At 44.5% G+C, this 21,390-nt stretch overlaps 1 protein-coding gene across 1 annotated transcript in view; it reads right to left on the bottom strand.

Annotated features, from left to right (window-relative positions):
- Creg2 (cellular repressor of E1A stimulated genes 2) overlaps positions 1-19,943 on the bottom strand; it is a 33,524-nt gene extending 13,581 nt beyond the window's left edge. Inside the window, exons 1-2 of the mRNA XM_027951781.2 lie at positions 19,503-19,943; positions 17,066-17,235 (exon numbers count right to left, since the gene is read on the bottom strand). Coding sequence (XP_027807582.2) covers positions 17,066-17,235; positions 19,503-19,943 — 611 coding nt within the window. The remainder of the gene's footprint in view (positions 1-17,065; positions 17,236-19,502) is intronic.
- Positions 19,944-21,390: the final 1,447 nt, after the last annotated feature.

Raw genomic sequence — 21,390 nt, 5'->3', positions numbered from 1 at the left:
TTTCAAGTTTGTGTTGCTGGCACGGGTGATTTGTGGGGCTGGAGAACTTGAGAACTTGAGCTGTGTGGATTCTGTCTCTCCTTGAGGTCAGCGGACATTCTTCAGGGGCATGTCTCTCTTTTCACCTGAACTTGAGGTCACCCCACCCATGCTCTTCTTGGATGAACAGCTTGTGACCCAAGGGCATTTAGGTCTCAAGTGTAGGACCGGAAAAGTCCCATCTGCTCCTTCATAGGTGGCCATCTAGAGAGGCCAGAGGGAGTCTGACCTGCTCAAAGACCCCTGGTCAAGAGTGGCAGAAGCTGTCCTGGAATGTGATTCCTGCCTGTGTTTGCTACTTTGAGCAGCTCTGATGCTCACCCCGAGCTCTGCAAGTCGCCTCTGCTGGGCAGCATGCTTAAACACAGCCAGGAACTTCTTTTGACCTTTTAAATTTTACCTATAAAAGACTGTAATACGATATGTGATAATTTAGTCTAGGGGAGTCAGGGGACCAAAATAGTAAAAGGTTCTGTTCTGGGTGCCAGGTAGGTTTCATGCCCCAGATGTGAGCCTCATTAGATTGGGGTTCCAGAATGCTGTTAAACAGGGAGAATGATCAGCCATGCCCTGCTTATGTGCAAAACAGGGGATCAATGACCTGAGAAATTCAAAAAGACACATGGAGACAGTGAGTTTGTATGCAAATGGTTTCCAATTAAAAGAGAAGATTGCCTTCCAAATATGTAACCTCCTTGGAGAGAAGTAATCCTCCTCTTTCTATAATAATTTCTTTAATACATTTTTATGATCTACTATTTTGTAAGAGCTTCAGAAGGGATACATTGTTCTAATAAATATACATGCAACCTTCCCAAGCACTGTATATGTTAATGGTTAGTATATTTAAAGATCTGTTTTATCTTTATGTGTTTGTTTAGAGAAATGTTGGAAAATTTTAATAAAAATGTTAGAGGAAAGAATATAATGTTCTTGGAGAATTTAGGAAGCTATACCAATGTGCATAAGCATACTGAGAAAATGGTATTAAAATATTTGCTCAACTTGACTTAAGATTCTTTAAAGTATAGAAAAAATTTTTTTATTATATTTAACAGGGAGGGAAGGAACCTCATTCAGAAATGAAGTGAGGTTTTCTAGCAGTGTAGGAAACGCATGGGAAGATTCTGTTTATGAATTGAAGGGGAAGTATCATCTGTGTGGTTTGCCCTGGCAATGGTGAGCTGTCTGGGTGCAGGAACAGAGGGTGAGGAAACTTGATTTAATGCAGTTGGATGAGGCCAGAGAGGAACTTCAAAGGTGAGAGAGGCGGAGGGAGTATGGGGGGGGTGGGAGTATGGGGGGGGTGGCATCTAACCTGGGAAAGGGGAAAGGGGAGTCAAGAGGTGCTAACGGCAGTGAGCTTGTGATGGATGCAAAGGAATGGCATTTGGTCCTAGCAGGTTGCGAAAGGGTTAAACAGGAAGGATTCAGGGTAAAATTCTCAGAATGCAGATTCTGGATTTGGTGCATTTGCTAGCAAATCTGGGGTGTCACCCTGGGAGTAGGTGGTGAGAGCTTGGCTGGGGAAGTTGGTGTATAGGATGGGCCATCTACACAATGCTGAGTCGGAGTGGCAGCAGAGAAGAAAATGGTGAGATCTCTGTAGCTTCTGCTTCCAATTTTGCTGGTGTCCTCCAAGGTAACCCCAGAATAAATATTATTCCCCTCGGCTGTGCTAGTCTTTCAGACATCTGCAGAAAGCGTATATGCTGTTCCTGAGACTGTTCTTGCCCAGGCTAGTTTGAGCTATTTCTATTAAACCGTGATATCCAGAACCATGGACCTCAACACTCTAGCACGTGTTCAAAGTGGAGGCAGCATATCGAGTCCACACCCTCTGTTCCATCCTTCTAGGGAAGCAGTTAAAGAGCAAGTCCATTACTATTTCAGTTCATTTTTAATGCAATTATAATTTTATTGCTTGGCATACCCATATAATGCCACATCCTGTCTTGTTAATTTTTCCCTAATTTTGTCCTCCCTTCTTGGCACCATTTTCCTGGTTATGACTTTGGCTTTTGTCTTAATCTGTGGATTGTTGCTAACTAATAACACGACGCCACAGACTGCATAACTTATAAAGAAAAGAGGTTATTTTGGCTTATGGCTATGGTTCCAGGTTGAAGGGCCACATCTGATGATGAGAAGCTTGCTGGCGGTCCCTGAGTACCACATAAGAGGGAGTGCAAGAGAGACCTAGTCAACCTGGTTTTTATAGCAGACCCATTCTTGAGATAACCCATCAATCAATTAATCCATTTATCACATGAATGAATTAATCCATTTTCAAGGACAGTGCCCTAACTACCTCTTCAAGGTCCCACCTCTTAATATCTTACAATGGGGATTAAATTTCATCATGAGTTTCAGAGGGGACAAACCCTATTCAAGCTATGGCAGCTTCTCTTGACAATGTTTCTCTCTCCCAAACAGAATCCACTATATCAGACTCCAAATCAGCTCAACCCAAAACTCTTCTCCCATATCCCTGGTACCTAGAAGTTTTCAGGGAATTCTAAATAGTCAAGGAAACAGAAACACTCTATTTAAAGTTCAGAATAAACTCTACCCTTTAAGTAAACCCCTTTTGGACATTCAACCACTGTTCGTCCACCCAGTTTCAGATTCTTTGTGAAATTAGGTGTAAGAGAAATACACAAATATAAATCTACCCCCAATGTTATCCCCCAGTTCATATTAGCTCGTCTTGTCCGTAAGAATGTGACTATGCAGGTTCCTGTCAAATGACTCAGGGACCTTGCTATGGTTTTGATCTTGAAGGTCCCTTAAAGGCCCTTGTGTTCAAGGCTTGGTCTAGGGTGACACTCTTGGGAGGGTGGTGAAATTTTTGAGGGGTGGACCTAGTAGGAGGTCCTTAGGGCATGGGGGCGTGACTTTGGAGGGATTAGGGGATCCATGCCCCTCCCTCATTCTCTCTTTCCCTTCCAGGTAATGAAGTGAATGGTTTTCCTTCCCCTTCCACTCCTGCCCTGCTGCCTTGCCATAGGCCCCAAGTAATAGGCCCATGGACTAGAGTCTACAAAACTATGAGCCAAAATAAATTTTTTTCTCTTTAAAAATTAACTATCTCGGGCTGGGGGTGATGGCTCAGCGGTGGAGCGCTTGACTAGCAAGTGTGAGGCCCTGGTTCGATTCCTCAGCACCATATAAAAATAAATAAAAATATTGTGTCCAACTACAACTAAAGAAAACTAACATCTCAAGTAGTTTGTTTTAGCTACAAAAAAGTTGAGTGGCTTATAAACCATGGATACCTACTTTTCACAGATCTGGAGGCTGGGAAGTTCACTATCAAGGCATCAGCAGAGTCTCAAGGGGGCTGCCTCCTGCTTCATAGATGGCACCTTCTGGCTGTGTCCTCCAATGGTGGAAGAGGCAAGGGTCTCTTTCTGGCTTCTTTTATAAGGATACTAATACACTGTGGTGTCCTTATAAAACAAGCAGGATCCATGTCATAGCAGCTAGTGAATAAGTCCTTAATTATGTAGTAAGCCTTCTGGGGTCTGCCTCTCCTGCTAGAGTTCAAGCCCTATGAGGGGCCGGACTCTCCTGACTCTCCACAACCCTAGCAGCTAACACAGAGCCTTGAACATGGAGTGGGGCGTGCATATTTGTTGGATGGACTATTTGAAGCGGACCTTGAGGGCTGGTGCATTCATTTTTCGGTTGCTGCTGTAACAAATTACCACAAACATTGTGGCTTAGAACGGCACAAATTTATTCTTTTATAGGTGTAGAGGTCAGAAGTCCAAAGTGAGCCTCACAAAACTAATATTATAAAGGGATTATAAATAGTCAAGGAAACAGAAACACCCTATTTAAAGTTCCTTTAAGTATACCCACGTCCAGATTGATTAAAAGTATTGATATGGATGTCTCAATCTTTTCCCTTCTCTCGCAGGCGGATATTGTCTGTTCATCTTTATCCTGGGCTGCTTCCTTCTGGAAGTTCCAGAGGAAAATACATTTCTTGCTTTTTCAGCTGCATTCCTAGGCTCAGGGCCCCTCTCTGTTATCACACCACCCTCTTGTTTCTATCCTTCCAAATCCTACTCCTGACTTTAATTTTCTCTCTCTCTCTTTCTGTGCGAATCCTTCTGATTATTTTTGGCCTACTGGATTAGCCAGAATAACCTTTCCCTTCACAATCTCTAATCACACCTGCCTTAGAAAGCATCATAGTCAAGCATTCTGGGGACCAGGACATGAACATCTTTGGGGGAGCTATTAAATCAGCCTACCACAGATGGGTGTGAGAGTTTCAATGTACTTGCAGATGGAGATTAAAAACATGATAATTTATTTAAATGTATGCCGTGGCTCTCTTTGGTATTTCTGGTATGTCCTGATTGAACTTATTTATAATATAAATATTTCAAAATATAGAAGTGAAATACTGGCTAAAATGCATGTGCTATTCAATGGATGAAGGTAAACTTTAATATATTTTAAGCATATCAAAGTGAAAGAAATATGAAAACTCAAGAGGAAGGGGTTATAAATGGAAGCATCTTGTAAGACTTGCCCCTCAGAGTGGAGTTAGCCCAGGAAGGGACTCCAGTCCCCCATCCTGTCCTACTGTGTGTGGCCGGCCAGTCAGTGTCTGTTGAATCTTAAGATTTGACCCAAGAGTGAGATGAGTAAGAGAACTTCCTTTAGATACGTATGTCCAAGGCTGGTGAACAATACATCGAGTCATCCCAAGAATTCATGGGTAAAAACACTGATCTGAAAACTTTTCAGGCATAGAAAAGGCATCCTAAATGGGATGCAAAATTCAGAGGCTTTCACAAATAAATTGCACTGAAACAGACTGTTGAAAAGACCGTTTGTGGGCCTAAAGAGGAAGAAGTGACCACGTACAGGTGATTCTGGTTGGGAAGGATGTCATATCCAAAAGGCATCCCAGGCTGGCATGGTGGCACACCCCTGCCATCCCAGCTACTCAGGAGGCTGAGGCAGGAGAATCCAAAGTTGGAGGCCAGCCTGGCCAACTTAGTAAGACCCTGTATCAAAATTTAAAAATTTTTAAAAAGGCAGGGTTGGGGTTTACAGCTCAGTAATACAGCACTTTCCTAGCATGTGCCAGGTGCATCCTAAATAGGAAAGCACTGGAGAATTTTAGGCAGGACAGTAGAATAATGAGATGAGCATTCTGAAACTATCCCTCTGGTTTAGGGTGAAGAACGGGTTGGGTAATGGGGTCAGTGGAGATCCAGGTAGATCATCTGGGAGGATTTAAAGAAGACAGTGAGCAACAGTGGTGGCTTGAGCCAGGGGCTGGAGATAAGCAGGGGTCAAGGAGAGTTGAGACCGGAAGACCAGGTGACCTTGTGGCTGTTGTGGGCCAGGAAGAGGGAGGAAGAGCCCCTGCTCTGAATGACCACATGGGTGAGGAGCCCTAGACAGAGGAGCCTTCTGGGGGATGAAGAGGAGGCTGAGTTTGAGGAGGCTGTTTGAGGTGTCCTCGAGATGTCCAGGAAGCAGACTTGGTGTCCGGAGTTCAGATGAGAGGTTTTGGCTGGGAATATAAGTTTGGGTGTCACTGGCACACAGGGGTGATGTTTAGGGACGGACAGGATAGGACAGGGAGAAGAGGAGAGTGAGAAGACTCCAGATGGGTTCATGAGAGCTTCTCTGTCTCCACCATCTCCAGATCAATGTCCCATAAAGAATGGAACACATCCAGATTGAACAAGTATTTCCACGTGTGTCTTAATCTTAACCCTTCCCCCAAAGGTGAATACTGTCTGCTTTCATCTTTATTGTGACAGTGCTTAGTACATAGCCCAGTAGATGCTCGGTGGATATCTGTTGAAGTGACAAATTTATTGGAATATGCCGCCTGTATGCATCTGTATGCACATATTTAAAGAAAATCGTGTCTTGCCTTAAATTGCAGTGCGAGTCATAGGATAGAAATTGTATTCCAACAACTTAAACCAACTTAAAATATACTTCTCAGTTTGGGTAGGTTCTGCAGTTTCTGAGTCAGTTCTTTCTGAAATGTGGTTGGGGATTCTAAGTGCTTCCAGTATGTGGCTATATAGAGAGGCAGGTGTCCCGGGGGGAACAGATGGGCTGAGGAGCTGCGTTTTCTGGGATTGAGTTCAAGCCCCATTAGAATCCGGCCTGTGGGTTCCTGTGCAAGTTCCTTAGATCTGTTCTGCCTCAGTTTCCTCATTGTTGAAATAGGACCAACAACAGAACGTCTCCCACAAGATTTTATATCACATGAGTTATTTGTTATTGCTTGGAACACTGTTTGGCATGGAAGTATAATGAATATCACATAATATACTTCATATTATGCTTACAAGACGTGGAGTAATGGGCACTATCAATGTTCATTCCCCTTTTTTTCCTACCATCCCCAATTCTGCATAGAGAAAACAGCTATTAAGGATAATAGCTACCATTTAACAGTATACTGAACTTGTGCTAGAAAGTTGGCACATTGAAACATTTCATTCCCACAGCAAACTTACAGGTAGTATTATTCCCATTTTGGGGTTTAGAAAATAAAGAATCAGACAATTTATGTGAATTGTTCAAAGCAAGGCAGATATTAATTGGAGAATTTAGGATTCCAATCAAACGCAAATCAGAAGCTCTTTCATCTACTGCAGTCATTCTTAAATTTAAATGTGCATCAAAGGCTTCCTGACCATTCCCGAAAACACATAGATGCCAAGCCTCCTAGCTTCAGAAACTGCTGGTACCCAGAAACAGGCATTTACGAGCAGATCAGACAGCTCTTCTGGTCTCGGGTTGCCCCCAAGCTCAGTTTACACTGCAGTCCAACAGATGACTCCAGAATCAAGTCTAGTGGGGTCAGGCTGGCCTCAATCCTGTTCCCAGGCCCGGGGATAGGAATCAGGTTGCAGCTACAGGGCTTCAGCATCTCTTCAGGGGCCATGCTGGCTCCACATTCCCAGGATCAGCTGACCCATGATGCCCTGCCAGTTCCCCTGCTGCCTGCCCGAGGGTCTCACTGCAGTTCTGACCTCCAGTTGGGTACCTCCCTGAGACCATTCCCCAGCAAGCATCTAGCTCCCACTTGCATTCTGCCACCACTGCCAGCACCTGTCCTAGGCAGGTAGTTGACATGCTGAGCCCTGGCTAGCTGTGCTCCTCAGATCACTCCTGGCTCCCCTGCTTCAGCTGTCAGAGTCCGAACAGTAGCAAACCCTTCTCATCACCACCCCATAGAGGGGCTCACTTAGACCCAAGAAACCATCAGGGTATGCTTCACTTATTTCCTCATTCACATTATAATGGATCCAGGAGTCGTCCCTATATATGCATTATCTAATGACATCATCCCTGCATTGCACCTTCACTTGTCCTTCGCAAAATCACACTATTCATCTTGTTTGGAGATGCTCAGCAAACGATGAACTATAAAAGAGAAACTGCCTGCCATTCAAATATCTGATTCATTTGAAAGGAAAGGAGGTAGCTACAGGGACAGCCGAAGCCCAAGGGAATGGAAGGTTGGGTGCTGGTTAGAGCTGTTTGTAGAGACCCTGCAGCTGAGAGCAGGGCTGTTATGGGAAGCAATACTGTACTATCCATTTTTCTGTCTTGCATTTCCCAACCCCTCAATCTCCTGTTCTGTACAATGAAAGGCAGGAGTGGATGGTCAGGACCCTTCCAGCATAGAGACTTCTAAACACACTGAAGTCCAGGCCATGCCCCCACGGACCTAATTCCTCCATCCATGCCCTTCCTGCCTACAGTTACTACCCAGTAACCCATTCAAATTATTAATCCAGAAAATGGATTAATCCACTGATGACGTTACAGCTCTCATAATCCAGTCTTTTCACCTCTGAATATTGCTGCATTTCCTAACACATGAGCTCTCTGGGGACATCCCAAGATCCAAACCATAACACCATATGACCCAGCAGTGCCCCTATTTCTAGGGATATACCAATGGGAAGTGAAACAGGTCTGAACAAAAGCCGGTACACGAATACTCATAGAAACACTATTCATGATAGTCAACCATGGAACAAGTGCTCATCCACTGATCAACATATTAATATAAATAGATAAATAAAATGAGATATATGCATACAATGGAATATTATTTGTCTATCAAAAGGAATGATAATACTACAACATGGTGAAACTTGCAAACATAATGTGAATGAACAAGGCAGTCAGAAAATGCTACATATTGTATAATTCCATTTATTTGAAATATCCAGGAGAGTCAAATCCATAGAGACAGAAAGTAGATTAATGATTGCCAGGAACAATCTTTTTTTGGTGGCAGAGGCATCCCAGAGATTGAACTCAGGAGCACTCAGCCACTGAGTCACATCCCCAACCCTATTTTGTATTTTATTTAGAGACAGGGTCTCACTGAGTGGCTTAGTGCCTTGCTTTTGCTGAGGCTGGCTTTGAACTCGTGATCCTCCTAGCTCAGCCTCCCAAGTAATCACAGGTATAAGTCTGGCACGTGCATCTCTCTTAACAGTACTAAAAAGCTTTTAGGAGGGCATATATTTATGGAAGTTGCATTCTCATCATGTATTTATGTCATTTCTGCTTAAAATGGAGTCATGTCTAACAGGTGAGTCAATCATTTGTGAACTGGATGGGGAGAGGCGGTTAGAAGATGGGGGGAAGGCCAGTGTCAGGACGGAGACATTAGAATTAATAGCAAACTCATCAACTAGATTGGAACCATATGGACAAAACTTCATGGGACTGCAATAAAATTGGGATAGAGAAGTGGCTATGAGATAGGAGCGCAGAGAAAATACTGGTATACCTGCTTCTCTAGCTTTCGACTTGCAGGTTGATGCTAGCTCCAGGAATACAGGAATGTCTGGACACAGGAGGAGAAGAGGTAAGACAAATCTGAACACAGGGCAATTTATTTAGAAGATTTATCTATTGCCTCCAAGGGGAATGAACAAGAATCTGTGAAGAGAAATTGGATTCAGCTTCGGATTAGGGCCAGGCACTGTGATTTGAGATTCACAGCACGACTCAGGTGGACCAGACTCCAGACAGAGATTCATCTTGGCTATCAGCAGTCAAGCTACTGCAAATACGTGCCTGCTCTGTACATTACTTGATGGTGCACATCCAGAGAGTGAATGAGCAGAGTGCCTTCCAAACACCCACCTAGGGGACAAATCCCAGAGCCTGCCTTCGGAATTAGGTTGGGCTGAGCTTTCCATCTATCGTACTGCATTTTTATTCCAAATTTTATTCATTTGTTATTTAAAATTAAAAGATGGAGGCAAGGAGGGGAGGGACAGAGAGAAGTGGCTACAGGTCATTGTCATTTCCAGAATCTCTTTTGTATAAGGCAAACCAACCCTTCTACCTACACCCTCCCCCTTAATCATCCTGTTCCACTAAGGAGTCCTCTTCCTGCAGATGTGCCCCCAATATTCGGGAGCTGCTTATAAGAAAATGCAGTCATTATATCTACATGCAAGCAAACTGTCCCAATAGCTCTAGTGCAGAATCGACTCTCTGCAATCTGCACCCCTCCCAGTATGTCACTCCAAGGAATCTGATTTCTAAACAGCGTCCAGGCTATGTCTTGTGTCGCCCTTGGTTTCAATCCATTCATAGCCTGGCACCTCCTCAGAAGCTAGATTCCTTTGTGACCCAGAACTTATCATCTTCTCTCGAGCCAAACCATACTTGGGCGTGGTCAATTAAAGAGCTCTGAGAAAAGATGCTGCTCACTTGTTAAAGCAGAGATGTCTTCAACCTGGGGGGTAAAGAGGGGTGATGAGCCATGGCAGCATCCACAGAAATTTTTCATTAAACGCCTTCATGGGAAGAGGGGGAAAAGTGCTTCTGGACCTACCTGTCTCGAAAACCAAATCAAGTCTACCTTGGAACCTAGCCTTTGTCCAAAAGAGCCACTGAGATATTTTCATTTCAGGAAACACATCTGGTCAATCTCTTTGGGTTTCATTTATACCTTGATCTTCAAAATGAAAATTGACCCAATATCAACAAGCAGAATATAATTCAACAAAAGTGTCCTCCCGAGTCCTGAGGACTTGTCTCCTTGTCTCCCTTAGGTGCCAACCTAAAACCTACAGTGTTTAAATTTGCCTGTTCCATAAAGAAAGATGTTACAATGGAAAAATGATTTGGGGGGGGGGGGTCCTTTCTTTGTCAATGAATATTTATTATATGTTCATAAAACCATGCCTCTGGTCTTAGCGTAAATTCACTTAGTGCAGAGGCCATGCTTATGTGTGTTGCTAACTGACCTAGAAATTTTTAAGATGAAATTTTTTTTTTCTCTTTTATTTGTGGTGCTGGAGATCAAACCCAGGGCCTCAGATGTGCTCGGCAAATGCTTTACCACTGAACCACACCCCCAGCTCTGAATTGAAATCATTCTTAGTTTGCCGTCTTAAGCTAGAAAATAGATTCCCATCCCTAATTCATCTAATTAATTAAATGAAGAAATTGTAGCACCCGGGAGTAAACAGAATAATTGATTAAAACAGACTGGATAAACTAGCAATTATCAGGCAAGACATATATGCAGGTTGAGGTTTGGAGGGGTGTGACGTCCGCCAAGTGGAAATTTTAAAGTGTTTAATTGTCAGATAAAGAGCGAATGTATTCAAGGTGTACCATGTTTGATTTGATGCACGCATACACTGTGAAAATGTTCATTACGAACCATGCTGCAACATTAGATCCCCAAGACTCGTTCATCTTGTAACTGAAAGTTTAGACCCGTTGACCACCGTCTCCCCTGTCCTGTCCTCTCTCCTCCAGTCCCTGGGAACCAGTGTACTACTCTCTGCTTCAATGAGTTCTGCTTCTGTAGCTTCTGTATATAAGTGAAACATAACAATACTTGTCTTTCTGTCAGACTCTAATTTTGACTTCATTTTGCAAAGAACATGAGCCTTCCTGGGGGCTAAATTATAGTTCTTAGCAGGTCTTTAGTGGAAACACAGGAAATGCAGATAAGACCCACTTAATGGCCTCATAATCCTCAAGCAACGTCATGATCGCCCTGCGGCTCCTTCAGGCTGCAAACCCTCATCCTGTAAGAGGGTCTTGTCTTTGTGTTGGGGAGGGACAAGATTTTGCAGGCGACAGACATGTCCCTCTCATTCGTGCCCTCTAAGCTACTGAAAGTCACTTTTCTATTCTCAATTTGTGGGAGATTGTACTTGATAGTATTCTATGAAGCAATCTATGTAGAATATACATACAGCTGCCCCTCAGTATCCATTGGGGGGGGGGGGGAGCGGTTCTAAGATGCCCCTCAGATACCCAAATCTGCGGATGCTCAAGTCTCTTCTACAAAATGGTATAGTAATTACACATAACCTACATGCCCACCCCCACATACTTTAATTCATTTTAGATTACTTATAATACCAAATACAATGTAAATGCTGTGTAAATAATTGTTGTACTATCTTGTTTAGGGGATAACAACAAGAAAAGTTGGTACGTGTTCAGTCTGGAGACAATGTTTTCCCTGAATATTTTTGTTCTCTAGCTGGTTGAGTCTACAGATGAGGAACTTGGTAGATAGAGTTTGCTGTGTGCATAGTCACCGACATAGTTATTCTCATGTATCTGTCATTAACAGTCTTGATCCAATCAGCCATGGAGCCAGAGGGCTTTCAGATCTCCTCCTCTCCCCGCTTCCTATACACCAACTGAAGTGCTGAGTAGGTAGTCTATTTCCTTCTACCCCAGCAACGCTTCTTTGCTACTTGGTTTCATAGAAATCACCAGGCTAGTACATTTCCATTACTGAAAGTCACTTGCAGAGGGTAGGGTAACAGCTCCCAATTCATTATGCCCTGGAATCAAGATAATGTCACCCAACTGAATCTAGTAACTTTACTGGAACATTTTAGGGAGAGTCCAGGGACCACTGGATCAGGGTGATGAAAAGTTTTGCAAAAAAAAAAAAAAATCCTTAACTATACGGGGTGGCGTGTACCAGGTTGCATTTTATAGATTCATTTAAAAACTTTCAGATCCCTATAAATCTGTCACATGAAAAGAGGCATTCGTCCTTCTCCTTATTCTCAAGATGCTAACTTCTCCTAGCTTCAGTAGAGGGAATTCCATGTGGTGTACATTTTTTGCCTCAATACATTTCCTGAGATTCATGGAGCGCCGCAAACTCAGTCTCCTTCACTCATTTCAATTTGGACATAATTTTATCTTTACTAGGCAGGCCAGTTACTGGACCGGAAAGAAAAAAAAAATTTTTTTTTTTTTTTTTTTTTTTTTTAGTAGAATTGCAGCCAAGCCCTTGTCTCAAAGCTACAGGGCGGTGGCCAAGGTAGACTGGAGTGCACAGAGCCTGCCATGCCAGCCTGGGCCTGAGGTGGGGCAAGTAGGGATGAGGCAAGCCAGGGAACTCTGATATGTCACCTATGGTGGCACTGCCCAATCAGTGCAGCCACCTGCCCCACACAGTGCTATAGCCCTGAACCCTCAACCTGCAAACCTCAACCTCCTACTTCCCCACGAGCAGCAAGAAAACAGTAGTGGGGCCGACCAGTAGTATTAGTACATTTTCCAAACCCTGATTAGCACTGGCCCAAGTGCTATATAAACCCCAAGACTAGCGCATTCAGGGAGCAACTCCAATGGAGTCCCCTCTTGTCCCTGCAAGAGTCCTGTTTCTATTATTCTTCACACTTGAATAAATCCTTCTCTTTTCACTCTGGCCTTCCTGCTGTCCCATGAATTTTATCCTTTGGATTCATGAGGCCCAGAAGGAAGCTGGAGGTGAGCCCCTGGGGTCTGTTGCAGCACTGGAGGGCAGAGGCCACATGAAGAGCAGCAACACACCACTCAGTGGTAGAGGAGGGGAATTGGGCTTTGTGGCTGTGACCCTCAGAGCTGCCGCTGAAACAGAGATAGAGTTTCATGTCAAACTCCAGTTTCAGCATGCTGTGTCAACAGGCATACAGGGGCCAGCAAGTGGAAGACATTTCTTAGCTCTGTGCCAAAGCCCATGTGTCAGTCTTAACCACAACGAGCTTCCAGGTTATGCTTCCAATTTGCAAAACTAGCTATAAATAAAATATTAAGTCAATCAGCAACAGGGCAGACACTGATCGAGATTCTGAGAGGCAGCAAATACCTGGTCATGCAGAGGCTCTGTCGTGCAGAGGATTCTGTTCATTTTCCTCCTAAAGGGTTTTAGCAGAGGAATGCCAGGATCTTATTTGGGTTTTAAATGATTATCCTGGCTGCTGGTTTGAGAATTAATTTAAGGTAATTGTCAACTGGGAAACCAACTGGGGAAAATTGTGGTACATGTTCTCAGGAGAGAGAATAGTTGAATATGGGAAAGGATCTATCTGTCTGTCTGTCACACTTTGCATATGGTTTGAGTGTGTTCCCCCACAAAGGTTCCCATGCTTGATTTCCAGTGTGACAGTGTTGAGATGGTGGAACCTTTAAAGGGTGGGGCCTACTGCAAGGTAATTAGGTCATGGAGGCACCACATATTTGCAGACTGGGTTAGTTCTCATGGGAATGAGTTGTTATAAAAAGAGCAAGCCTAGCTTGTGAATCCCTCTTCCTTGGTCTCACCATGCACCATGTGATCTCTCCCTCTCACATGTGCTTCCACCATGAAATCATCCACTATGTTCTGATGTAGCCAGAAGGCCCTCATGAGAGCCAAGTAAATGTCAGTGTTACGCTCTTGAACTTCTGAACTGTGATGTAAATAAATTCTTTTTATTTATAAGGCACCCAGCCTCAGGCGTTTTGTTATAGCAACAGAAAATGAACTAAGTATCTGTATATCTATCTATCTATCTATCCATCCATCCATCTGCTTATTAAACACACACATCACAACTATAATTGTCTTATTTGCCAAATGGAGTTCTGAAAGTACAGAGGGCCAGTTCAGCCTTCCCTTGCAGTAGTTGCGAACCTGCATCCCTCCCATCTTTAGGCCTGAACTGTGCTCAGCCCCATTTTTTGGAAGCCTCCTTCTCCTGGATTTTGTCCTATTGGAGGCCACCAGACCCTGCAGGAACCAGAGATAATCCTGATGAAGAGAGAGGCAGGCTTGCAGCTGAAAATACTTCATTCCTGGAGATGCCCAAGGTCCACAAGAAATGGCTATGAAGGTCCTGCTATCCTTCCTCAGGGGTCAGTGGCCATGCTGCTTCCTCTCTATCCGAACTTGGTTTATGGTTCAACTTCTGAGAGTTCCCCAGCCAGCCCCAACGAAGCCCTCTAGGCCCACAGGAGTCCTGGGCTGAAGCATGCTGAAAGGTCTAGTTCTAGCACTGCCTTCCACTTAGGGTGGGGATATCTAGAGCAGCACAGTATGTGCACAAACCAGCAGAGAAATACGAGCACACAGAACGCATGAACCGTGACGACAAAAGAGATGTTCCAAGTTTCCAGTTCATCAGCATCCCTCTTCATGGAACAAAGGCAATTTACATTTTTCTGACTATCAGCTGCCTTCCAAAGGTGAAAGAATCAGGTGGCCTTATCTCGACATCATCATTATAAGATGGATGTTTTCTCAATTCTCTCCCACTACATAGGAAATGCTGTGAAGTACTTGACCATGAACCTGGTCCTACTGGTACTAACTTAGGATCAGGAAGGAGGGTCTGCTTGCTGGATTCCTGCTAGTGCATCCTTTGACACTACCTAAAAGCTTGTCTGGGTATCACTTTGCTACAGATGCTACTGCCAGGTGTCACACTATGCTCTGGTGGCCCCAGAAGCTCCGTGCTTAGCTTATTTATTTGGGACTGACTTCTAGGTCTGTCTTTCAGTGCCGGCAGCCTGGTTCTGACTTACGCCCCTGGGTTCAACATTACTAAGATTGTGGGGTTTAGGTAAAACCTAAACTGCAATGTTGAACTTGGAATGTGAACCTCCCATCTGTGCTTAAGCCGTTCATGGGAAGCTGTCTTCCCTGGGATTGCTCGAGAACATTAGCTTTGAAGTATAATGCTTACTAAGGCAAAACTAATGTTGTAAATATTTACATCATGTTTCAATACTTCAGAAGCTTAAAAAATGCCAGGGGCTAGCAGTTCTGAGAAACAGAGTTTTGCTAAAAACAGAGTTACCCACTGGTGTGCTTCATCCTTTTTCTCCTAGACCAGAGTTGCAGGTGTGCCCTTGGCCATGGTGTGGTCACGTCTGGTCATGAGATCCCTCATCTTTTACCCAGTGCGCTGCACAGAGGTTTGCATATTCTACATACGACATCTGCATGCGTGATCCTGGACTGTGTAGGCAAGCATGCCCGGTATTTCAGGAGGCTGCAGGAAGTTACTCTATGACCTGTCCCCCTCAGCTAAATTTGTCACTTCTCCAGATTTCAGCTCCCGCTGATGTTTGCCTAGGCCTGCCAGAAGACAAATCCTTTCCCTAGCTGGAGGACTGCTGCAGCTAAGTTCACAGATCTATAGTCCGTGGCACGCCTGCTCTGGGTTCTGGGATCAACACGCCCTGGCAAGACGGCTTTGGGGACGCCTGAATTAGGAAAGCCTGTAAGTTTAGAAAGAAATCCTGGAAATAGACTTCTGGTCACAGCAAGTGTGACTGGTCAAGAGCAGGGAGAGCACTCCATGAAAAAGGAGACATTTCTTTTCCTAGCTTCTTGCCATCACCCGGAGGGGATCTGGGTCAATTGAAGTGTTGCCACTGGAGTCTCTCACTGCCAAGGGTAAACAACTAGGGTGGGAGTTAGGAGGGCAGGGTCTCACGCAGGCTGCACTTTATACTGTTGTGGCTTTGATTAGCTTCCATAAGAACCAATAAGTTGTTTGGTTAGTGTGTTTTTCATGCTGTGCCTAAAGGATAATAGAATTTCAGACGTGGGATGAAGACTCTTAATTTTCTAAATCAGCACTACATTTTAAAGGTGAAATGACTAAAGTTCTGGAGGTTAAAGGTGTCCCCCACTCAGTGCAAACTATCTTTAGAGTGGGAGGGAGGGATCTCTCACATACAGTCCCCACGTGAGCTTGGTGCAGACATCTTCCCAGCAGGATAGGATTTTGAGTGTTGCATTTTGAGTTCAGATGTTGGTGCCTGGATGTATGTCCCATTTTTGCTTAAATGTCTTTAGAAGACTTTTATTTTGTAGAGTTCTTGAGAAAATGGATTAGAGGTTGCTGAATCTGTATTGCATACATCTCTCAAGGGGTAATGGGATATAAATGAATTGCAAAAGCAATAAATAAGCTTATGCTGCCCGTGCCAGGGAGACAAACAACTGACTCTTCCTTCACTGACTCCCAACTCATTCCACCCTTTTCCCTAATACCAAGAATGGCCATTTATCCAGCTGCCATTGAACCAGGTGCTGTGCACTCGTGTCCAACACTTGCAGTAACCCTGTGGAGTAGAAAGTATTACAAACATCTCCAAGTTAGATGGTTCAGCTTATTGGTTTTAAGTCTGTATAATGGTTTAAAAGTGATACACATTCAGGAAAAACTGTACTTTAAATTTTACATTTTAGCCCTTTCCTGGGCTATTGATAAAGGATAACCATTCACTTTTTCCTTTTGAGTACAAGTATCCAATAAATTACATGAGCTATTAACATTTTATTATAAAAAAAGCTTTGCATTCCATGATTTTGCCTGGCCATAGGCTAATGTGAGTGTTCCAAGAACGCTGAAGGCAGGCAAGGCTGTTATGATGTTAGGTAGGTGAGGTGTATTCAGTGCTTATGATATTTTCAACTTATGATGGATTTATTGAGATGCAGACCCAATGTAAAACAAGGTTCATCTGTGTTCCCGTTTCACAGATGAGGAAACTGAGCTCACAAATATTAAGTAACTTGCTCTAAATCACACTGCTTGGTCAGGGTGGACTTCTAATTCAGCTGATTCCAAGGGTAAAGACATGGATCTACTTTTCAAGGTTCTATTACAGCTGTGTGGACCACCCTCCAACTCTCTGCCAAAAATGTCCCCTGATGTGCCAGTGAAGTTGTACCCTTGTCTACCTGCAAAACTCTCCTTCCGATTCAGGCAGCATCAGCGAGGCCATGGGATTTTTCATCAGATCTGCCACCACAGGGTCCTTGGCGGTCATATAGAAGAAAGGAATTCCAGTACTGTTGTTGAAGGGACCATCACTGATGGGCAGGCAGTTCCCAAACGGCAGTCCTGGGATCTAACAAACATCACATAAAAATAAATAAATAAAATAAAGTTATTGTGTCCAACTACAACTAAAATATAAATATTTTAAAAATCAAAAGAGTCTTTTTCAATGGCAGAATTGTGGATTGATGTGAGGTGTGAGCCTGTCTAGGAAATACAGCACCAAGAACTGTGCGTGTAGGGGGGACCATGACGTCACAGTGAGTTTGACAAGGAGTAAATTAAGGCAAGGTGGTACCAATCTATCCACATCACCTTGTGCTGGCTTCAGGATTTCTCTGTAAGTGATGCTTAGCTGTGACATTCTGTTTGAAAGTTAAAGAATTATTCTTGAAGCTGCCTATGAATAGCAAACAGAGTCACTTTATTGAATGTAATGCTCTTTGGGGGAGGGGCAGTGAAATTTCTGGGGGTGTGAGTGGTGGTGAGCCTTTCCTCAAACTTCCTCTTAACTGCCTTCAATGCCTCCCCCCAATTTTTGGCAACTTTGGGAATAGAATTTAATTCTTCACTTTAATATCTTGCTTGCTGTTTGAACACCAGGAACATTCTATTATTGTTTCTTTCGGGGCTATACAGTTTTCTCATTCACTGATTGCCTTTTTATTGTGATCAGTAACATTTCATTATATAACTCAGCGAGTTATGGGGAAAATGCTGCAACCATTTTAGCATAAAGGAAGTCACAGTAATATGATATACCAGTTTTTGTTCGTGATCATAGGGTGGGTGAAGGGTAGTGTATCATGTTTCTGTGACTCAGACATAGACAAAAATATTTAAGTCTTAGGTTTTCCCAAACCCTACTGGTGTAGCATCCCAATCTTACTTTATTCCTTAAAGTACATCTCTTTGTCCCTTGGCTCAGAATTCTAGGACTGTCTTTGTCTTTGAAGTGTTGCAATGGGGTTTAAAATTGTAGAAGGAAGCATTTTAATCATTTAAACATATAAAATGTTAAGGACCCCTCCGAAATAGTATGATAACATCATTTACAGATGGCGTCTTCAGCATGTCATAAACTGTCCAGCGTCATGTTTTACATGCATGCAAATGTTTTCTGAATTTATTAAGTTTGGGTTAAATGTCAATATTGGAAAAGGCTAAGATAGATATTTGGTTGGAAGTCAAAATATCTTTAATACATTGGCACTAGATTTTCATTCGAAAAGATTTGTTTTAAACAAAGATTAGTTTTATATTTAAACTTTGTATTTTCTTAAGCTGTGTTTTAAGAGTGAAGCTATAACCATGAAAACTCATTTGTATGCTGGGCATATCCAACTGGCTCAGTATCTGACACAAAAGGGGTTCAGATCATTGTCGTATCGATGTCATTTAGATTTTCTTTTTAAGCAAAAAGGACCTTCAAAACTGCCTAGTCAACGTCTTAATTTTATAGATGAGGAAAGCAAAATGGAGAAGCCAGTGACTTGGCCAGATGGAAGCCATAGAGACCCAGAGCTGGGTCAAGATTCCTAGGCGATGCCCATTGCATCCTAAAGATGTTAATTATTTTTTGCATGAAGTAAATAGAGTTCAAAATACTGCCCTGCAATAAAACAGTGACATCCACCTGAAGGGCTCGAAAGCCTTTCTGACGCTGTATACTTATGGAAGTTACATTCTTATTTCTTATTCCATGGCACTCCAGGGGCAATCTTATCTAACAGGTGAATCAAACATGTTTGGACTGAACCATAGAAAATACAGCCTATGACAGCTCATTCCAGCGTTTACACATCTGCATAAGCCTTCTTTCCAGAAAAAAATTATCAAGTTTCATTTTTGTAAATATGAATTTCCATCAAAGCAGCGGTATTGTTTTTCTCCCCATCCCCACTCGATTCCATGTCAGTAGATGATGGGGAAGACGATTTGCTCCGTGAGCCCGCAGGGGCTGTTCCTGCCAACTCCGCTGTTCCAAGGTTCTGACTCCTTTTGTCCGACTCTCTCTAGTCAGACGCCCGTTTATTTTTCTTTGACCACCTCTAGACAGGGATTTAGTCCCCAACCATCTGGCACGAAGGCTGGTTTTCCGTGCCTCCCCCACACCCGCTCCCACACTTTGCCAGTCTAACCCACCCAAGCACAGTCTGGTTCCGTTATTTGCAAGGCGTCCACAGTCCAATGCAGCCCACTGGGCACGTCTGTTAAACCCAGATCTGAGTACGCGAGAGGTCTCTGGCATCTCCCTGGCTCCTGGGCGCGCCGCCTACTCGCCAGGCCACCGCGAGACGTACGACCGCATCAGGGGGCCCAGCCGGGGTGGCTTACCTTCTCGTGGGCGGACACGGTGGCCAGACAGCCCCAGGCGCTGGCGTGGGCCAGGGAGCGGGCGGTGCCAGCGCGCAGTCTCGGGTCAGGGGGCGCACCGGCCGCCGGGCCGCTTTCCCGCCGGTAGGAGAACATCCCTGGGGGCGCCGGGGGTGGCCTGGCGCGGGCAGCACCTGTCCGGGGCCGCAAGTGCGCGTCCTCCTTGTGAGCCGAGGCTGGGAAGCTCTGCTGCCAGATGCTGCCAGAGTCCTCCAGCAGCGCGGGCAGCGCTTCCTCGGTGGAGGCGCTGTCCAGCTCTTCATCCACCTCGTTGGTGACAGCCCAGGACACAGAGCTCACAATCACGTACCCGGCGGCTGGGGACAGCAGGGCGCTGCAGCACAGCAGCCAGGAGAGGCGGGTCCCGAGCCGCGCGGACCGCTCGCCCCGGCGCACGGACATCTTGCAGGCAGCGAGCCTTGCCGCGGGGACCGCTAGCAGCGAGCTCGCGGCCGGCAAGGACCACAGCGCCCTCCGGAGGCGGAGAAGAGGAGCTGAAACCCCTGCTGACCACCGCAGGATTCCTGGGTGGGGTCCCGGGGCTAGCCCCAGGGGTGCCCTCACAGCCCCACGCCACTTAGAGAAACCGAGGTTCCTGGAAGACCAGATTCCACTCAAATGCTGCGTGTACGGCAGCCGCAGCTGCAGTGTGCAGAGCCTTTATCGCATGCCAGGTCCCGGGATGGGTACGTCTTCTGCAGGATGGATAGATAACACTCCTCTGCTCCACAGCTGTGTGACCCTGCCAAGTCACTTAACTCCTCCGTGGACCATTTCTTTAATTAGAAAATGAAGACAATATCTCCAAGGCATGATGGATGGGAGGGTTAAATTATTTAATATTTTGAACAGGCTTAGAACAGTGTGTGACACGGAGCCAACTATGTATTTTGTTAACTGAACCCAAGGTAGGAATTTTATCTCCGTCTTATTAGACAAAGAAAGCCGAGTAAGCAGTGGGAAAGATTGACAGCAATTCTGCCTAATGCCAAAGCTCATTTTCTTTCTATGGACAATAACCATCTTACACTTTGCTCTGTCTCGCGGGCATTGCCCCCAATTAATCTCAAAGCAGAAGCAAGTTGTTTACATTTAAGTAAAGGAAAGGGGAGCTACTGTCCAGAGGTGATGGGTAGAGTGGGAAAATAATTGGATTAAAGTATTATTCTTATAGTTTGGATGTGGTTTGAGTTTGTCCCCCAAGGCTTCGTGTGTTGAAATTCAATTCCCATTTTGAGGTATGATAAGGGTGGAGACATAATCCAATTGTGTTTAGGGCAGTGGGCCCTTTGAGAAGTGATTGGAATTGAAAGGTTCTCAGGGTAGAGTCCATGATTGAATCCTTGTGGTTTTATAAGAAGAGGGAGAGAGAACACAAACGCGCGTGCGCATGAACACACACACACACACACACACACACACACACACACACACTCCCTTTCTCTTGCCATGAAATGCTCTTGGTCACCTCAATACTGCTAGCAAGAAGGCCATCACCAGAGTGGCTACTGGTCCATGCTCCTCCATTACCTTCAGCTAAAATAAGTCTCTTTTCTAACTTATCTAGTCTGTTGTACCTAGCCTTTCCTTTCTGTTCTCCATTCCCTTCCTGAGTAATTCCATCTACTCCCATGGCTCCCACTTTCAAACTTTCTGGCTCGCACTCTTCCCCTGTCCTACCTGTGGAATTTTTTTTTATACCAGGGATTGAACCCAATAGCACTTTACCACTGAGCACCTCACTAATTTGCCCTGAACTTGTAATCCTCCTGCCTCAGCATCCCAAACTGTGGGGATTACAGGTGTGATCCTCCATGCCCAGCCTCGGAGTGATGTCACAGTCTTGAGA

The sequence above is a fragment of the Marmota flaviventris genome, chromosome 14 (genome assembly GCF_047511675.1).
Source record: "Marmota flaviventris isolate mMarFla1 chromosome 14, mMarFla1.hap1, whole genome shotgun sequence".
NCBI classification, from domain to species: Eukaryota; Metazoa; Chordata; class Mammalia; order Rodentia; family Sciuridae; genus Marmota; species Marmota flaviventris.
This window is presented reverse-complemented; position numbering and strand designations above follow the sequence as displayed.